The 20,961-nt window shown below is 49.3% G+C and overlaps 1 protein-coding gene across 4 annotated transcripts in view; it reads left to right on the forward strand.

The window, feature by feature from the left end:
- The window catches only part of NUP93 (nucleoporin 93), a 1,074,191-nt gene that overhangs the window by 419,466 nt on the left and 633,764 nt on the right, over positions 1–20,961 (forward strand). For all 4 annotated transcript variants that reach the window (XM_030203719.1, XM_030203720.1, XM_030203721.1 and 1 more), the window contains one exon: positions 7,953–8,045. In XM_030203719.1, coding sequence (XP_030059579.1) covers positions 7,953–8,045 — 93 coding nt within the window. The remainder of the gene's footprint in view (positions 1–7,952; positions 8,046–20,961) is intronic.

Below are 20,961 nucleotides of genomic sequence, written 5' to 3' on the forward strand. Positions count from 1 at the left end.
GGTTGTATAATGTGGGATATAAGTACTAATAAATTGAAATTCAAATCATAACCGTCTTTCTCCGAACTCACCCCAAGTTCCATCCTAAAATTGTGTTGGGAGTTCCATCTTAACCAGTCGGTCATCCTGCCTATATTCTTCCCAAAACCTTTTGTCCTAGTGAAAGTACATGGCACACCTTGGATTGCAAGTGAGCCTTGGCCTTCTATTTGGAGCAGACTAAAGCCCATATACAGTTCACCCAGCTTTTTGTTTCTTTTGATTCAAACAGGATAGGGGCAGCTATTGGTAAACTCACCCTATCTAATGGACTAGAAGACTGCATTTTCTTCACTTGTGCCTAGGCTGGGCTGACCCTGGAGAGCCATGTCACAGGCCACAGCATCAAGACCGTGGCTGCGTCTGTAGCTCACTTGAGGTCGGCCTTCATTGAAGAGATTTGCAAGGCTGTGATATCTCGGTCCATATATTCACATCTCATTACTGCCTTGAGCAGTATACCCAGTGGGACAGCCAGTTTGGCCAAGCAGGTCTGCAGAATTAGTTTGATGTCCAGAATCCAACTCCACTGTACTAGGCCGAATCTTTTTTTTTTTTTTTTATTTATCATTTTCATTAATTTACAAGAATATATCTTGAACAAGTAAAGCAGTTTAACAGGTTACAGGCAATTTTCTGTAAAGAAAAAATTAAATAAGGAAAATATAGATTATCAACTTGTGTTAGACCCTAAATTGAAGGGGCTGGACCTTAGTACTATTCAGGAGATTAGTTTCAAATATCTTTCAAAAATAAAAGGTAAAGGCTTAACAGTATATACCGCGCATTTTACTTTTTCATTAGTCTCTTTTTCCAAGGCTAATCAGACCTACTAAACTCCAACATAAATTATAAAACCTTTTTCTGTGTAATAAACTGTTTCAAGTGCTCAGAAAGAAAAAATACATATTTAACCCCTAAATATTTCACATTGCATTTACATGGATAATTGAGATTAAAAGAGGCTCCCATGGCTAATGTTGCAGATCTTAGTGCCAAAAACTCTTTCCTTCTAGCCTGAGTCTGTTTAGTGACATCTGGAAAAACTAGTACTTTTTTCCCATAAAATGGGGTTTGTAAATGCTTTAATGCGGTTTTTCTAACCAGTTCCAGGTCCTGTTGAAAAATAAAGGATACTAAAAGAGTTTGTCTTTCAGTTATTTCAGTCAAGGATGATTCTAATAATTCCGAAACATTTAAATCAGGTTCTGTTTGTAGTAGTTCTTGGGGGCCATCTTTCAATTTTCTTGCTGGCAAATAATATACTTTATTAAGTGGAGGTATTTTATCTTCTGCAAATTTCAAATTTTCCATCAAATATTGTTTGAAAATATCCAAAGGAGAATAAACTGAAGTTCTTGGAAAATTTAACAAACGCAAATTGAGCCTCCTGTTGTAGTTTTCAAAATACTCCAATCTGGTATGAATCAATGTATTATCTTGTATAAGCTTTGCTGAAATTTCTTTCATTTTTACATTTTCATCAGATAAATGATTCATTCTTTCTGAGACTTCATTTTTCATTGCTGTAAGGTCTTTAGACAAAGTCTGAACGTTACTCACAATAGAGTCGATCTTGCTAGTTGAGGTTAAGACCGTCTGAAGTGTCTCCCATATAGCCTCGAGTGATACCGGCACTTTCTGGGCCTTAGATGAAACACAGGCATCGACTGGGGAAATCGCTATGGGGCCCAGTTGACTCGCCGCTTCGCCATCATCGCGGTTTTGCGGGTCGCCTCCATAATCGGCCCCAGTCGGTTGTGGCGGTTGAGATCGCGTTGGAGGGGACAATTGAAATATCCTGTCCCAAGAGGTCAGCCTCTCCTGGCACTGTAAACTCAGCGGGACCTCCAAACGCCGTCGTCGCGGTTCTCGCGAGAAAACTGTCGAGCGTCTGCTGGGTAGGTGTAGAAGTTAGAGCTGCCTGGGCCACAGCTCTAACAAACGCCTTTCTCTTTGTGTGCGGCATATTTCTTAGAGGAAAAAGAAATTTTTTTTTTAGGTAATAGAGAAAGGGTTTGTGCTCCTGCTGACTACTCGATGGTACTGCCGCCATCTTGCTCCGCCCCCTCCAGCCATGTGGCCCAATCTTTTTTGTTCTAGGCTGCACCTCCATAACAGGCGTTTGGGTTTTTAATCTTATTGGAGTGAACTGGCCTTGCCATTGCAAGTCGTCCATTGTTTTTTTTTTTTTTTTTTTTGGTGAGCCTGGTAGCTAGGTATTCCCCATGTGTGAAAATTGAGGTCCTGCTTGTATAAGCGAAGTTACTCACCTGTAGCAGGTGTTCATCGAGGACAGCAGGACAAGTATTCTCATATACTCTCCCACCTCCCCTAGGAGTTAGTCTTTTCTTTTCTATATGCTAATTGGATTGCTGGTCCCACGCAACTCTGGTGGGTGGGAAGGCACTTGGAGAATACTGCTGTCCTTGGAGAACCCTGCTACAGGTGAGTAACTTTGCTGAACCAAACATACACAAGCACAACTACTCACTCGTTAACATGCACACCATCAGTGTACTCGTATATCTGTACTCCTTTGTATGCACAAACCTCCTCTACCGACCGTGTCGGCTGTGAGTCGGAGGGAGATCGCCTGCGGCCTGTAGTGCGGACCCGACCTCGTGGCGCGAGCCGGTCCGGGCGGTGCGCGGGTGGTGGGCGCCCCTCTTCAATAGGTGTTCGGACCTGCCGGCCTTACGATCTGGGGGACCCACCGCACCACTGCAGCCCAGCTGCTCCACCTTCCCTGGTCCACCCGTGCCAGCTTCTCTGCTTGCCTGCTACAGTCCGACGGCTCCAGCTTGTTCCAGCCCGCTGATCCAGCTTCCCCCCTGCTTGTTCCAGTCCAGCTGCCCTAGCGTGTTCCTGTCCGCCTGATCCCAGCTTGGCTTGTTCCGGTCCCCCTGATCCCAGATTGTTCCAGTCCGCCTGTTCCCAGCTTGATCCGGTCCGCCTATCCCAGCTTGTTCAAGCCCACCTGATCCCAGTCTGTTCCAGTCCGCCTGAGCCCATCTTGTTCCAGTCCGCCGATCCTGCTTCCCCCCTTGCTTGTTCCAGTCCATCTGCTCCAGCCTGTTTGTTCCAGTCCAAATGCTCTAGTATGTTCCAGTCCGCCTGCTCCAGCTCGTTCCAGTCTGCATGATCCCATCTTGTTCCACTTCGCCCGATCCCAGCTTGTTCCAGTCCGCCGATCCCAGCTTGTTCCAGTCCGCCGATCCAGCTTCCCCTGCTTGCTCCAATGTTCCAGTCCGACTGTTCCAGCTTCTCCCTGCTTGTTCCGGTACATCTGCTCCAGCGTGTTCCAGCCCGCCTGAACCAGCTTGCTCCGGTACACCTGCTCCAGCCTACCTACTCCAGTACATCTGCTCCCGCGTGTTCCAGTCCGCCTGAACCAGCTTCTCCCTGCTTGTTCTAGCCCATCTGCTCCAGCCTACTTGCTCCAGCACACCTGCTCCAGCCTACCTACTCCAGTACTTCTGCTCCAGCATGTTCCAGTCTGCCTGATCCAGCTCCTCCCTGCTTGTTCCAGTACACCTGCTCCAGTCTGCCTGAACCAGCTTCTCCCTGCGTACTTCAGTACCTGCTCCAGCCTGCCTGCTCCAGTACATCTGCTCCAGCGTGTTCCAATCCACCTGAACCTGCTTCTCCTTGCTTGTTTCAGTCCATCTGCTCCAGCCTGCTTGCTCCAGCTCCTCCCTGCTCGTTCCTGTTCATCTGCACCATCTTGTTCCAGCCCACCTGCTAGCTTGTCAGCCATTGACTTACTTGCCTGCCTGCCAATTTGTCAGCCCAATACTTACCTCCTCTCCAGCATCTCCCTGCTCGTTCTTGTCCATCAGCTTCATCATGCCCCAAACCGCCTGCTAGTTTGTCACCCATTTATTTACCTGCCAACTTGACAGCCATTGATTTATCTGCCCCCCCGCCTCTCCCTTGCTCGTTCCTGTCCATCCGCACCTGCCTGCTCCACCCCACCTGCAAGCTTGGCAGCCACTGCCTGACTTGCCTGCCTGCTAACCTGCCAGCCACTGACTTACCCACTCTCCAGTCCATCAATCCCTCCAATTCCAAGCTTCCGGATCTTCGCTCTATCTACCTGCTTCTCACCTCAGTCACTACACTTACACCTGTCACATCGCAATCACTACTTATGGCCCCTGTCCACATCCTCTTCCTTGCTCTGTCCCTTCCTAATCTTTTTCCCCTCCCCTTACCCCTGTCTACCGCTGGAACTCATTGCCCACCTGTGTTCCCTCCCGTCCTGCCTGCTACGGCAATACCCTATTCACCCCCATCCCTCACCACCTCTCCATCTCTCTTGTCCCCCTCCTCCTTCCTAGCCCTTAATCTCCAACACCTCCTTCCTGCCATCAACCCTTCACCATTCCTCCTAAGTGCACCCCGTCTTCGTCGCCCGACCTCCCCCACCCTCCTCCACACTCTCTTACTCCTCCTCGTGCTGTCCGCGGGAGACATTAATCCTAATCCTGGCCCCTCTCACCTGTCCTCCTCCTATCCATGCAAACGATTCCGTGATGTCTCCAACCTCGTCTCTATTCCCCTCCTCCCCCCCTCTTCCCTCCCCTTCTCATGTGCCTTGTGGAATGCCCACTCGATCTGCACAAACTGCCCTTCACCCACGATCTCTTCATCTCTTGTTCCCTCCAACTGCTCGCCCTAACCGAAACCTGGCTCTCCCCTGACGACTCTGCCTCAGTCACGGCCCTTTGTCATAGAGGTTATCTCTTCTCCCACACTCCCCGCCCAGATGGCCGCGGTGGAGGCGTCGGGTTACTTCTCTCACCCTCCTGTAGTTTCCAACCCCTCCTCCTACTGCAATCTCACTGCTTCTCGTCCTTTGAAGCTCACTCCATCCGGCTATTCTACCCATTACCACTCAGAGTTGCAGTCATCTACCGCCCCCCTGATAAGCCCCTCTCTTCATTCCTTATTGACTTTGACGCTTGGCTCACCGTCTTTCTTGATCCCGCATCTCCATCCCTCATTCTTGGCGATTTTAACATTCACGTTGACAACCCATCCAACTTCTACGCTTCTAAATTCCTCACTCTGATATCCTCCTTTAACCTCCGACTATGCTCTACCACCCCTACTCACCGTGATGGCCATTGTCGCGACCTCGTTCTCTTCTCTTCCTGCTCACCTTCCAATTTCTGCACCTCAGTCCTTCCTATCTCAGATCATCACCTAATCACCCTCACACTTCATCACCCTCCCTCTCAACCTCGCCCAACTATAACCACTGCCTTCAGGAATCTCCAAGTTGTCGACCCCCCTACCCTATCCTCTCACACCTCCACTCTCTTTCCTTCCATCTCGTCTTCTGAATCTGTCGACACGGCTGTCTCTACCTACAATGAAATTCTCTCCACTGCTCTGGATACCCTAGCACCATCTGTCTCTCGCCCCACTAGGCGCATTAATCCTCAGCCCTGGTTAACCCCTTGCATCCGTTACCTCCGCTCCTGCACCTGATCTGCTGAACGACTCTGGAGAAAATCTCGCACCCTGTCAGATTTCACCCATTACAAATTCATGCTATCCTCCTTCTAGTCCTCCCTATTCCTTGCCAAACAGGAATATTATTCTCATTTAACCAATTCTCTTGGCTCCAACCCTCGTCGCCTCTTCGCCACCCTCAACTCCCTACTTAAAGTACCCTCCGCTCCCACCCCACCCTCACTCTCTCCTCAAACACTAGCTGTCTACTTCCGTGATAAAGTGCAGAAGATAAACCTTGAATTCACTTCCAAGCCTTCTCCTCCCTGTGGCTTCTTAACCCACTCCCTCAACCAACCTCCCTGAGATCACCGAAGAGGAAACTGCTCGCCTTCTTACTTCCTCTAAGTGCACCACCTGTTCCTCTGATCCCATTCCCACCAACCTGCTTACCAACATCTCTCCTACAGTTAACCCCTCAATCTGTCACATCCTCAACCTCTCTCTCTCCACTGCTACTGTCCCTGACACCTTCAAGCACGCTGTAGTCACACCACTTCTCAAAAAACCATCACTTGACCCCTCCCTGTCCCTCCAACTACCGCCCCATCTCTCTTCTACCCTTCCTCTGCAAATTACTTGAACGTGCTGTCCACAGCCGCTGCCTCTCCTCTCAGGCCGTCCTCGACCCACTTCAATCCGGCTTTCGCCCACTACACTCAACAGAAACAGCACTCTCTAAAGTCTGCAATGACCTGTTCCTTGGCAAATCCAAAGGTCACTATTCCATCCTCATCCTCCTCGACCTATCTGCCGCCTTTGACACCGTCAATCATAAGTTACTTCTCGACACACTGTCCTTATTTGGATTCCAGGGCTCCGTCCTTTCCTGGTTCTCCTCGTATCTTTCCCAACGCACCTTCAGAGTATTTTCTAATGGCTCTTCTTCCACCCCCGTCCCGCTCTCTGTCGGGGTCCCTCAAGGATCTGTCCTTGGACCGCTTCTTTTCTCGATATACACCTCTTCCCTGGGCTCGTTGATCTCATCACATGGATTCCAGTACCATCTCTATGCTGATGACACCCATCTTTGCCTCTCCACTCCCGACATCACAGTTGAAACCCAGGCCAAAGTTTCGGCCTGCCTTTCCGACATCGCTGCCTGGATGTCCAACCGGCATCTGAAACTGAACATGGCTAAGACTGAGCTCCTCGTCTTTCCACCCAAACCCTCTTCTCCTCTTCCCCACTTTCCGTCTCTGTTGACAACGCCCTCATCCTCCCCGTCTCTTCAGCCCGCAATCTCGGAGTCATTTTCGACTCCTCCCTCTCCTTTTCTGCCCATATCCAGCAGACAGCTAAGACCTGTCGCTTCTTCCTCTATAATATTAGCAAAATTCGCCCATTCCTTTCTGAACAGACCACCCGAACCCTCGTCCACTCGCTCGTTACCTCTCGTCTTGACTATTGCAACCTTCTCCTTGCTGGTCTCCCGCTTAGCCACCTATCCCCCCTTCAATCTGTCCAAAACTCCGCCGCACGTCTTATCTACCGCGTGAACCGATACTCTCATATCACCCCTCTCCTCAAGTCGCTTCACTGGCTCCCGATCCGCTACCGTATACAATTCAAGCTTCTCCTATTGACCTTCAAGTGCACTCAATCTGCAGCCCCCCATTACCTTTCTACCCTCCTCTCCCCGTATGTTCCCACCCTTAACCTCCGCTCTCAGGACAAATCACTCCTATCTGTACCCTTCTCCACCACTGCTAACTCCAGACTCCGCCCCTTCTGCCTCGCTTCACCTTATGCCTGGAACAGACTTCCTGAGCCCATACGCCGTGCACCCTCCCTGCCCATTTTCAAGTCCTTACTCAAGGCCCATCTCTTCTCCCTTGCTTTTGGCGCACACTGACTACACTGACTACATAGTTTGTTACCTTTAGATTGTAAGCTCTCTTGAGCAGGGACTGTCCTTCCCCTTGTCTAAACTTGTACAGCGCTGCGTAACCCTGGCAGCGCTATAGAAATGCTAAGTAGTAGTAGTAGTAGTACTCATTTGCAGACAGTTGTACACTACTATAGTCATGCTTCATTCACATATCCCACACATGCACATGCACATACCCCATATAATTTAAGCAGACTTTTTGTTTAGCTAGTTTTCCTTGCACACTTTTCAATTTGTTTCTGGTTATCACAAAGATTGTGATTGATTACTACCCTTGACTTCTTCCAAACTTAACTGTTGTGTGCTGCTGGCATGGGTTTCAGATGTATGGAAATTAATGTAGGAGTGTAAACTACAGCATCATTAGCTGTGCAAGTGTGTGTTCTATACCAACACTGTAAAAGTTCTGATTTAAAATACCAACAGTTTTACAGTACACCGACTTGAGAAATTTGCAATGCTATTATGGCTAAACCTTGTTTTTTTTCTTGTCTTATAGATTTTTATATACAATGAGAAGATTGTGAATGGGAATCTGCAACCAAATCTCATAGATCTTTGTGTTTCTGTAGCTGAAAAACTCGATGATAAGGTATAAGCAATAACACAAGCAGAAACATAGGGCATGTCAAAACTCAGTGGTGGCACAAGAGAATTACTGTACCCTTCAGTAGATGAAAAATGTGCCCTTAAATACAACTATAGATCAGACAAAAGATGGCAAATCAGTAGTGTCACGTACTAAGCATCATGCAAATAGGAACAACAAACATGCTCTGAAATGTCTATATGCAAATGGTAGGAGTCTAAGAAATAAGCCTCTACACATTAATTGATTTGTTTGCTTTATTGTTGTCTATTAGATTGTAAGCTCTTTGAGCAGGGACTGTCTTTGTTCTATGTTTGTGCAGCGCTGCGTATGCTTTGTAGCACTATATAAGTGCTAAATAGTAGTAGTAGTAGTAGTAGTTGGAATATATTGCACTAAATGAAAAATTGGATATAATAGGCATTACTGAGACCTGGTGGAAGGAGGATAACCAGTGGGACACTGTCATACCGGGGTACAAAGTATATCGTAGTGACAGGGTGGACCAGACTGGTGGAGGGGTATCATTGTATATTAACGAGAGCCTTGACTCAGATTACAAATTCAGCATGACACAAATCACACCTTTGAATCGTTGTGGGTTGAAATTCATGTATAAAAGGGAAAAGGACGGTGATAGGAGTGTACTACTGTCCACCTCGCCAGGATGAGCAGGTAGACGCAGAAATGATAAAAGAAGAAATCATGGACGCAAACAAAATGGGCAATGTGATGATAATTAGTAACTTCAATTATCCAAATATAGACGGTAAATGTAACGTTGGGACACGCTAGAGAGGTACAATTCCTTGATTAAATCAAGGACAGCTTTATGGAACAGCTGGTGCAGGAGCTGACGAGAGAAGGAAAAATTCTAGACTTGGTCCTTAGTGGAGCGCATGATCTGGTGAGGGACGTTATGGTACTGGGGCCGCTTGATAACAGTTATCATAATATGATCAGTTTTGATATCAACCTTGAAGTAACTATACACAGGAAGTCAAATACGTTAGCGTTTAACTTTAAAAAAGGAGACTATGATAAAATTAGAAGAACGGTTTAAAAAAAAACGTAGGGGGGCAACTGAGAGAGTAAAAACTGTACAACAGGCATGGACGCTGTTCAAAAATACCATCCTGGAGGCCCAGGCCAAACATATTCCGCAAATTAGAAAAGAAAGACAGAAGTCCAAAAGGCAGCCGGCATGGTTGAAAAGTGAGGTGAAGGAAGCTATTAGGGCTAAAAGAAATGCCTTCAGAAACTGGAAGAAGGAACCGTCTGAAAATAACAAGAAGCAGCATAAGGAGTGTCAAAGCAAATGCAATGCGCAGATAAAGAAGGCCAAGAGGCAAAAAGGAGATAAGGAGGGCTAAGAAGGACTTTGAAGAAAAGTTAGTGTTAGAAGTGAAAACACATAGCAAAATTTTTTTTAGGTATATTAAAAGCAGAAAGCTGGCTAAAGAATCGGTAGGGCCGCTGGACGACGGTGGTGTTAAAGGGGCGATCAGGGAGGACAAAGCTGTAGCAGAGAAATTAAATGAATTCTTTGCTTCGGTCTTCACCGAGGAGGATTTGGGAGGGATACCGGTGCTGGAAAAGGTATTTGAAGCGGACGAGTCAGAAAGACTAAATGATTTCTCTGTAAACTTGGAGGATGTAATAGGGCAGTTCTGCAAACTAAGAAGTAGTAAATCACCGGGACCGGATGGTATTCATCCCAGAGTATTAATAGAGCTGATAAATGAACTTATGGAGCTACTGTTAGTAATATGCAATTTATCCCTAAAATCAGGTGTGGTACCGGAAGATTGGAGGGTGGCCAATGTAACGACGATTTTTAAAAAGGGTTCCAGAGGAGATCCTGGAAATTATAGACCGGTGAGTCTGACGTCGGTGTCAGGAAAAATGGTGGAGGCTATTATTAAGAATAAAATTACAGAGCACATACAAAAGCATGGGCTACTGAGACAAAGTCAGCACGGATTTAGTGAAGGGAAGTCTTGCCTCATAAATCTACTGCATTTTTTTGAGGGGGTGAACAAACATGTGGACAAAGGGGAGCCGGTCGATATTGTATATCTAGCTTTTCAGAAGGCGTTTGACAAAGTGCTTCATGAAAGACTCCAAAGGAAACTGGAGAGTCATGGGATCGGAGGCAGTGTATTATTATGGATTAAGAGCTGGTTAAAAGATAGGAAGCAGAGAGTAGGGTTGAATGGTCATTATTCTCGATGGAGAAGGGTAGTTAGTGGGGTCCCTCAGGGGTCTGTGCTGGGTCCACTGCTTTTTAACATATTTATAAATGACCTTGAGATGGGAGTAACTAGTGAGGTAATTAAATTCGCAGATGAGACAAAGTTATCCAGGGTCGTCTCGTCGCGGGAGGAGTGTGAAAGATTACAAGAGGACCTCGTGAGACTGGGGGATTGGGTGTCCAAATGGCAGATGAAGTTCAACGTTGACAAGTGCAAAGTGATGCACGTGGGAAAGAGGAACCCTAATTACGGCTATGTCATGCAAGGTTCCGCTTTAGGAGTTACGGACCGAGAAAGGGATCTGGGAGTCATCGTGGATAGGACGTTGAAATCTTCCGCTCAATGTGCTGCGGCGGCTAAGAAGGCAACCAGAATGTTGAGTATTATTAGGAAAGGCATGGAAAACAAGCATGAGGATGTTATAATGCCGTTATATTGCTCCATGGTGCGACCCGGGCTAGGGCTTCTCAACTTGGAGATGAGACTGCTGAGGGGAGACATGATAGAGGTATATAAAATATTGAGTGGAGTGGAACAGATGGATGTGAAGTGTCTGTTCACGCTTTCCAAAAATATTAGGACTAGGGGGCATACGATGAAACTACAGTGTAGTAAATTTAAAACAAATCGGAGAAAATGTTTCATCCCCCAACGCATAATTAAACTCTGGAATTATTGCCAGAGAACGTGGTGAAGGCGGTTAGCTTAGCAGAGTTTAAAAAGGGGTTAGACGGTTTGCTAAAGGACAAGTCCATAAACCACTACTAAATGGACTTGGGAAAAATCCACAATTCCAAGAATAACATGTATAGAATGTTTGTACGTTTGGGAAGCTTGCCAGGTGCCCTTGGCCTGGATTGGCCGCTGTCGTGGACAGGATGCTGGGCTCGATGGACCTTTGGTCTTTTCCCAGTGTGGCATTACTTATGTACTTATGTACTTATACCAGCTCTTTACGAGCATCCACTTGCGGAACTCAGTGCGGCAGCTGTCTAATTTGGTTGATGCCCTCCCTCCGGAGCAGGCCGAACCTTTTCACCAGCTGATCAGGCAGTGTCGTAAATTTCTGGCTAGGGGCGCTTACGACACTTTTTGACGTAGTAGTCAGGGTCTCTGCTCAATGTATAGTGATGAGCAGACTCTCATGGCTGCGTGTCTCTAACCTGGACCATTCGGTCCAGCAGAGGATAGTGGATGTTCGTTGCCGGGGGGGGGGGGGGGGATAACCTTTTCGGAGAGAAGGTAGATCTCTTTGACCAGATCAAGAAGCACACAGATGCTATGGCTTCTGTCTCCTGCCGGGTGCCTGCTGCTACCACCTCCACAACTAGGAGTTTTTTTTGATGCGCCTTGGAGTTCTCCCTATAACTTTTCTAGGCATATGTACACTCCAGCATCTCGCCAGCCTACTCAGCCTCAGCACCAGTGCGCTCATTCTCATCAAATGTGTGCACCCAAGGCCCCTACTGCTCCCCAGCAAAAGCAAGGGACAGGCTTTTGACTGGCTCCAGGAAAGCATAGCCAAACTAAAAGTGTCCGTACCGGACGACTTGCCGGTCGGGGTGGCCTCTAATAATCTCAGACCAGTGGGTTCTTCAAGTAGTCTGGTTGGGATACACCCTCAATCTGGAATTCAAACCTCCAAATTGTCCACCGGGAGTTCATTCTTTCAGCTCCCAGCACAAGCAGGTACTTGCAGAGGAACTTTCCGCTCTTTTGAAGGCCCATGCGGTAGAACCAGTTCCACCAAGGAAGAAGGGCTGGGATTCTATTCCAGGTACTTCCTTATACAGAAGAAAACAGGGGGGGGGGGGGGGGGGGGGGGGGGGGATGCGTCCAATCCTAGACTCAAGGGTCCTCAACAAATTCCTAGATCAAGAAAAGTTTAGGATGGTTTCCCTTGGGACCCTTCTTCCCGTGATTCAGGAAAGCGATTGGCTATGCTCTCTGGACTTGAAGGATGCTTATAAGCACATCCCAATACTTCCAGCTCACAGGAAGCATCTTCATTTTCAGCTGGGAATGAAGCACTTCCAGTACCGCGTGCTACCCTTTGACCTAGCGTCAGCTCACAGAGTATTCACAAAATGCGTAGCGTCGTTGCAACGTCGCTACGCAGGCTGAGAGTGCATGTGTTCCCTTATCTCAATAATTGGCTGGTGAAGAGCACCTCGGAGGACGGTGCTCAGGAGTCCATGCAGAAGTCTATTCAGGTCCTGGAACTACTAGGTTTCATAATAAATTATCCCAAGTTCAATCTCACTCTGGTTCAGAAATTGGAGTTCATTGGAGCATTTGCTTGACACGAGAACTGTTTGAGACTATGTTCCTGTGGCGCGGGCAGACAACCTTCTGTCCCTAGTGTCCAAGGTTCGTGTGTCATAGCAAGTCACAGCTCGGCAGATTTTGAGACTCTTGGGGCACATGGCCTTCATAGTTCATGTTACGGCCATGGCACGTCTGCACATGAGATCTGCTCAATGGACCCTAGCTTCTCAGTTGTATTTGGCCACAGGGAATCTAGAAGATGTCATCCTTCTATCGACCGATTTTCTACATTCTCTTCACTGGTGGACAATTCGATCCAGCTTGACCATAGGACGTCCATTCCAAATTCCTAAGCCGCAGAAAGTGCTGACGATGGATGCATCTCTCCTGGGATGGGGAGCTCATGTAGATGGGCTTCACATCCAGGGGGCCTTGTCCCCACCAGGAAAGAAATCTTCAGATCAACCTTCTGGAGCTCTTGAGTGATCTGGAACACTCTCGAGGCTTTCAGAGATTGACTGTCCAACCAAATTATCTTGGTTCAAACAGGCAATCAGGTTGCGTTGTACTACACCAACAAGCAGGGGGGCACCGGATCTTGCCCTCTGTCAGGAAGCCATCCAGATGTGACTTTGGGTGCGCCGTCACGGCATTTTCTCCAAGCCACTTATCTGGCAGGCGTAAACAACAGTCTGGCCGACAGGCGGAGCACGGTAATGCAACCTCATGAATGGCCCGTGAGATCTTCCGAGTTTTGGGTACCCCCTCGGTGAATCTCTTTGCCACTCAACTAAATCACAAGGTCCCTCAGTTCTTTTCCAGGCTTCAGTCCCACAACAGACTAGTGTCAGATGCCTTTATCCTACATTGGGGAACAGGCCTTCTGTATGCGTATCCTCCCATAACTCTGGTGGGGAAGACTTTGCTGATATTCAGGCAAGACCGCGGATCCATGATTCTGATTGTGCCGTCTTGGCTGCATCAGATTTGGTTCCCTCTTCTTCTGGAATTGTCCTCCTAAGAACTGTGGAGATTGGATGTTTTCTGACCCTCATCACTCAGAACTAGGGGTTGCTTCTGCATCGCAACCTCCAGTCTCTGGCTGTCATGGCCTGGATGTTGAGAGTATAGAATTCGCTTTCTTAGGTCTTTCGGAGGCTGTCTCCTTGGTCTTGCTTGCTTCCAAGAAAGATTCCACTAAGAGGTGTTACTCTTTTAAATGAAAGAGGTTTGCCATCTGATGTGACTGCAAGGCCATAGATCCCTTTTTTTGTCCTACACAGACCCTGCTTGAATACCTTCTACACTTATCAGAGTCTGGTCTCAAGACCAACTCCGTAAGGGTTCACCTTAGTGCAATTAGTGCTTATCATCTGTGTGTAGAAGGTAAGCCTACCTCTGGACAGTTTTTAGTTGTTCGCTTCATTCGAGGTTTCCTCTTGTCAAAGCCCCCTGTCAAACCTCTGCCAGTGTCATGAGATCTCACCGTCATTCTCACCCAGCTGATGAAGGCTCCTTTTGAGCCACTGAACTCCTGCCATCTGAAGTACTTGACCTGGAAGGTCCTTTTCTTAGTGTTTGTTACTTCACCTCGTAGGGTCAGTGAGCTTCAGGCCTTTGTAGTGGATGCACCTTATACTGAGTTTCATCACAACAGAGTAGTTCTCCGCACGCACCCTAAGTTCCTGCCAAAGATGGTGGTGTCGGAGTTCCATCTGAACCAGTCGATTGTCTTGCCAACATTTTTTCCCTGTCCTCATGCCCTCCATGGCGAAAGCAGTTTGCACACTTTGGACTACAAGAAAGCATTGGCCTTTTACGTGGAGCGGACGAAGCCCTTCAGACAGTCCACCCAGTTGTTTGTTTCTTTTGATCCCAACAGGAGGGAAATCACCATCGGAATACACACAATCTCCAATTGGCTAGCAGATTGCATTTCCTTTACTTATGCCCAAGCTGTGCTGACTCTGGAATACCATGTCACAGCTCATAATGTCAGAGCCATGGCTGCGTCTTTAGCTCACTTAGTCAGCCTCCATTGAAGAGATTTGCAAAGCTGCAACGTGGTCTTCAGTTCACACATTCACATCACACTACTGCCTTGAGCAGGACACCCGACGTGACAGTCGGTTTGGGCAGTTGGTGCTTCAGAATCTGTTTGGGGTTTAGAATCCAACTCCACCCCCCTAGGCCCTTTATGTTCTGTTGCATGCTGCACTGTTAGCTAGTTATATATAGTTTCAGGTTAATCTATGTTATGTCCTCACCATTGCGAGGTCCAGTTGACCAACCTTTGTTGTTTTGAGCCTGGATGCTAGGGATACCCCAACTATGAGTATAATACAGCCTGCTTGTCCTCAGAGAAAGCGAAGATACTTACCTGTAGCAGGTATTCTCCGTGGACAGCAGGCTGATTATTCTCACAAACCCGCCCGTCTCCCCTTGGAGTTGTATTCTCTATCTGTCTTTTACTCATGGCTGAACTGAGGAGTGCGGCCGCATGACAGGCGGGAAGGCACTCGGTGCATGCGCAGTCGGATGCACAGTGCGCTGGAAGGCTCCAGCAAACTTTTTTGCTGTACTAAATGTCGGTTCCCCTACTGGCGCAGATTGCTGACCCAACTGTGAAAATAATCAGCCTGCTCTCCTCGGAGAATACCTGCTAAAGGTAAGTATCTTCGCTTTCCCTGCGTGCTTAAGTACAGCTTATTTAGCAGAACTTATCCAGAAAATGCACCACTGAATATATTTGTGCTGACTTGCTAAAGTTAAACTGTGTGTCATAGACTTCGTAAGTGCTGCCTTTTTAAAAATCTGGATAGCTTTTGTCTGGGCATCAATTTGCCAGACAAAATTTTAACAGTGAGTGGCAGAGGATTTTAAAACTGAAAAATTAGCCAGACACACTGTTTGAATATGAATCCTTTTAGATGCTTAAATGTAGGCACTGAGCAAGAGGTGATTTTCACTTCAGTATATCTAGCTGTCTGACTGCTTAAATTAAGCACCCAGCTCTTTGAGATATCAGTCTATAATTGTGCTTATTTAGCTGGATGATGATGAGACAATTTTCAAATAAGGTATCTAGTGAGCAGATGCTCAAAAGTCTGGCGCTGTACAAAACAGCACCGTAAAATACCGCTCTTTACTGCCTAAAAAGAACTCCCCAACGCTAAGTGCTAATTATATGCAAATGCAGGGCTTTGTTTGAGGGGGTACTTGGGGGTACTGAGTACCGGCACCTTTTCCATTGTCTGCTAGTATAGAGGTGTGGTAGCCGTGTTAGTCCACTCTTAAAGGTTATCAATAGAAATCAAACAAAATAAAACATGGAAAAGAAAATGTGATGATACCTTTTTTATTGGACATAACTTAATACATTTCTTGATTAGCTTTCGAAGGTTGTCCTTCTTCCTCAGATTGGAAATAAGCAAATGTAGTAGCAGATAGTATATATGAGAGAAACATCAAAGCATAATCTGCACAGACATCACATGAAAATAGCCGGTGCCAGTCAGGCCCCCACCCCTATAGGCCAACACTTCACAAGACCAGAACACTGCACCAGTGATTTCACAGTAAGAATACTGAAAGGTAATTTTAAAACAATACAGGAACGTAAGACCTTTGAAATAAGAATGATTGAATATTTTGACACCCAACAAACAGGACTTAATAGGGATCTGGGTTTTCTAACTCATTATAAAACATAAAGCTATATTTCTCTGTTTATTACCCTCCTCTCACCTACCAACACCCATTCTGTTAGAATATCAATGAAATGCTTTGATGTCCCCATGCATACCCCCACCCTCCCACTCTGTCAGACTGTCAAAGTAATGCTTTGATGTTCTCTTATATATACTATCTGCTACCACATTTGCTTATTTCCGATCTGAGGAAGAAGGGCAACCTTCGAAAGCTAATCAAGAAATGTATTAAGTTTTCTCTGAGGACAAGCAGGCTGATTGTTCTCACGACTGGGTTGACGTCCACGGCAGCCCCCACCAACCAGAAGAAAACTTCGCGGGCGGTCCCGCACGCAGGGCACGCCCACCGCGCATGCGCGGCCGTCTTCCCGCCCGTGCGCGACAGTTCACGCTCAGTTTTTTCTATTCCGCGCTGGAGAGAGACGTGTTACCCGTCTCTCTCTTTGTCAGCCTTGGAAACTGGATTTTTTTTCTTTGTTTTGCGTACACATTCGCGTGTTTTTTTCTTAAAAAAAAAAAAAAAGTTGTCCTCGTCGTTCTTAACCGCGAGGGCGCTTCGTCGCGGCCTTGTGGCCGCGCGGTCGTTTCTTTTTCGGGTGTGCTTTTCACCGCCACCATCGACGACTTTGACCTCGCCGACGCGATGTTTCCATCGATGTCCTCGAAGGTCCCGAGCGGATTCAAAAAGTGTGGTCGGTGCGGCCGGCAGATCTCACAGACCGATACCCACGCTTGGTGCCTCCAGTGCCTCGGCCCGGAGCATAATTCCAAGACGTGCACCTTGTGTCTCAGCTTAAGGAAGCAGACACAGGTGGCGAGGCAAGTTCTTCGGCACCGTCTTTTTGGAACTTGCGCCGGCCCTTCGACGTCGACCTCGACGGCATCGGTGTCGACGGCTGGGTCTTCGGTACCGGTACTGATGTCGACGAAATCGGCGCCGACTCTGGCGCCGACCCCAGGAGTACAGGTACCGTTGGCCCGCCAGCCTGCCGGTGACGGCGTGGGTGAGCGGCCGCGCGGGCAGTCTGCCCCGGCTACTCCCTCTACCCAGGGCCATCGGGACCGAACCCTGTTGGATCCGATTCCTCGAGGCCGGAGGGGTTCCACCTCCTCCTCGTCTCTTCCACCGAGCGCCAATAATGGGCATCGAAAGAAAGCAAAGAAGCACCGTCATCGGTCGCCCACTGCGCACGGGACTGCCAGTTCCGGTACTTCGAGGGATGACTCGACACCCAGGAAGCGGCAGTGCCGGGAGGAGCGTTCCCCCTCGGTTGAAGAGGTGTTGCTGCGTCAGTCCGCGGGTACTTCGGTACCGTCTCCTGGACCCGAGCAGCTTCCGGCACCGACACCCACACCGGCCCCCCCTGCCTTTCCCGACAGCGGGCCTTGACGAGTGCCTCCGAGCCATCCTTCCTGGAATTCTGGAAGGGCTGATGCGCCAGGCTCTGCCGGCACCGGGGATGCTTGCGCCCCCAGCGCCATTGATGGAGGCGCCGGTATGCTCTGGCCCGATGCCAAGGCCTCGGACGGCCGACGCCGCTTGCGGCACCGGTGTCGACCGCCACACAGGTGGAGTCGACGTCGATGGAGGGAGCTTCGTCCCTGCCGGCGCGGGAGTCCACCGCTCGACGCCATCATCGAGGACTTGGTTCCTCACAGTCGAGACGGGCCCGGTTGAGGTCTGAGCTGAGAGAGCTCATGTCCGACCCCAAGGAGGAGGAGGAGGCCTCGTGGGGGGAGGAGGAGGACCCCAGATATTTCTCCTCGGAGGAGTCTGTGAGTCTTCCCTCCGACCCCACTCCTTCACCGGAGAGGAAGTTCTCGCCCCCTGAGAGCCTCTCCTTTGCCTCCTTTGTCAGGGGTATGTCTATTTGCATTCCCTTTCCCGTGGTTACTGTGGATGAGCCGAGGGCGGAGATGCTCGAAGTCCTCGACTATCCATCACCACCTAGAGAGTCTTCCACAGTGCCGTTGCACAATGTCTTTAAGGAGACACTGCTTTGGAACTGGCTGAAGTCACTATCTAATCCCACCATCCCCAAGAAAGCGGAGTCCCAATATAGGATCCACTCAGACCCAGAGTTGATGCGGCCTCAATTCCCTCATGACTCGGCGGTCGTGGACTCTGCTCTCAAGAGAGCACGGAGTTCGAGGGATACCGCCTCGGCGCCCCCCTGGGCAGGAGTCTCGCACTCTGGACTCGTTTGGGAGGAAGGCCTACCAGTCTTCCATGCTCGTGACCTGCATCAAATCATACCAGCTCTACACGAGCATTCACATGCGGAACAATGTGAGGCAACTGGCGGACCTGGTTGACAAGCTCCCCCCAGAGCAGTCCAGGCCGTTTCAGGAGGTGGTCAGGCAGCTGAAGGCGTGCAGAAAGTTCCTGTCCAGGGGTATCTATGACCCCTGTGATGTGGCATCTCGAGCTGCGGCCCAAGGTATAGTGATGCGCAGACTCTCATGGCTGCGTGCCTCTGACCTGGACAACCGCACCCAGCAACGACTGGCGGATGTCCCTTGCCAGGGGGGATAACATTTTCGGCGAGAAGGTCGAGCAGTTGGTGGACCAACTACACCAGCGGGAAACCGCTCTCGACGAGCTCTCCCACCGGGCGCCTTCAGCATCCACCTCTGCAGGTGGATGTTTTTCCCGGGCCCGGCAGGCTGCGCCCTATGCTTACAGCAAGCGCAGGTACACCCAGCCGGCCCGAAGGCCTCCTCAGGCACAGGGACAGTCCCAGCGCGCTCGTTCCCGTCAACAGCGTGCGCCTAAGCAGCCCCCTGCGCCTCCACAGCAAAAGCAGGGGACGGGCTTTTGACTGGATTCATGGGAACATAGCCGCCATCAAAGTACCCGTACCGGACGACCTGCCGGTCGGGGGAAGGTTGAAAGTTTTTCACCAAAGGTGGCCTCTCGTAACCTCCGACCAGTGGGTTCTCCAAATAGTGCGGTGCGGATACACCCTGAATTTGATCTCCACCCCTCCAAATTGCCCACCGGGAGCCCAATCCTTCAGCTCCCATCACAAGCAGGTACTTGCAGAGGAACTCTTCCCCCTTCTCAGTGCCAATGTGGTCGAGCCCGTGCCACCCGGGCAGGAAGGGCAGGGATTCTATTCCAGGTACTTCCTTGTGGAAAAGAAAACGGGGGATGCGCCCCATCCTAGACCTGAGAGGCTTGAACAAATATATGGTCCGAGAAAAGTTCAGGATGCTTTCCTTGGGCACCCTTCTGCCAATGATTCAGAAAAACGATTGGCTATGTTCCCTGGATTTAAAGGATGCATACACCCACATCCCGATACTGCCAGCTCACAGACAGTATCTCAGATTCCGTCTGGGGACACGGCACTTTCAGTATTGTGTGCTGCCCTTTGGGCTCGCCTCTGCACCACGGGTGTTCACGAAGTGTCTCGTGGTGGTTGTGGCATATGTACGCAAGCTGGGGGTGCACGTGTTCCCGTATCTCGACGATTGGCTGGTCAAGAGCACCTCAGAGGCAGGAGCTCTTCGGTCCATGCAGTGCACTATTCACCTTCTGGAGCTGCTGGGGTTTGTGATAAATTACTCTAAGTCCCATCTCCAGCCAGTCCAATCTCTGGAATTCATAGGAGCTCTGCTGAATTCTCAGACGGCTCAGGACTTTCTTCCCGAAGCAAGGGCGCAGAATCTCCTGTCTCGCGCTTCACAGACCAAGGCTTCTCAGCAGGTCACAGCTTGGCAGATGTTGAGACTCCTGGGTCATATGGCCTCCACGGTTCATGTGACTCCCATGGCTCGCCTTCACATGAGATCTGCTCAGTGGACCCTAGCTTCCCAGTGGTGTCAAGCTACCGGGAATCTAGAAGATGTCATCCGCCTGTCTGTCAGTTGCCGCAATTCGCTGCACTGGTGGACGATTCGGACCAATTTGAACCTGGGACGCCCATTCCAAATTCCGCAGCCCACGAAAGTGCTGACGACGGATGCATCTCGCCTGGGGTGGGGAGCTCATGTCGATGGGCTCCACACCCAGGGACTGTGGTCCCTCCAGGAACAAGATCTTCAGATCAACCTCCTGGAGCTCCAAGCGGTCTGGAACGCACAGAAGGCCTTCAGAGATCGGCTGTCCTACCAAATCATCCAAATTCGGACAGACAATCAGGTTGCAATGTATTATATCAACAAGCAGGGGGGCACCGGATCTCACCCCCTGTGTCAGGAAGCCGTCGGGATGTGGCGTTAGGCTTGCCAGTTCGGCATGCTTCTCCAAGCCACATACCTGGCAGGCGTAAACAACAGTCTGGCCGACAGGCTGAGCAGAGTCATGCAACCGCACGAGTGGTCGCTCCATTCCAGATTGGTACGCAAGATCTTCCGAGAGTGGGGCACCCCCTCGGTGGACCTTTTCGCCTCTCAGACCAACCACAAGCTGCCTCTGTTCTGTTCCAGACTACAGGCGCACGGCAGACTGGCGTCGGATGCTTTTCTCCTTCATTGGGGACACGGCCTCCTGTATGCTTATCCTCCCATACCTTTGGTGGGGAAGACCTTGCTGAAGCTCAAGCAAGACCACGGCACCATGATTCTGATAGCGCCTTTTTGGCCCCGTCAGATCTGTTTCCCTCTACTTCTGGAGTTGTCCTCCGAAGAACCGTGGAGATTGGAGTGTTTTCCGACTCTCATTTCGCAGAACGACGGAGC

This window comes from Microcaecilia unicolor, chromosome 5, assembly GCF_901765095.1.
Source record: "Microcaecilia unicolor chromosome 5, aMicUni1.1, whole genome shotgun sequence".
In the NCBI taxonomy this organism is placed as follows: domain Eukaryota; kingdom Metazoa; phylum Chordata; class Amphibia; order Gymnophiona; family Siphonopidae; genus Microcaecilia; species Microcaecilia unicolor.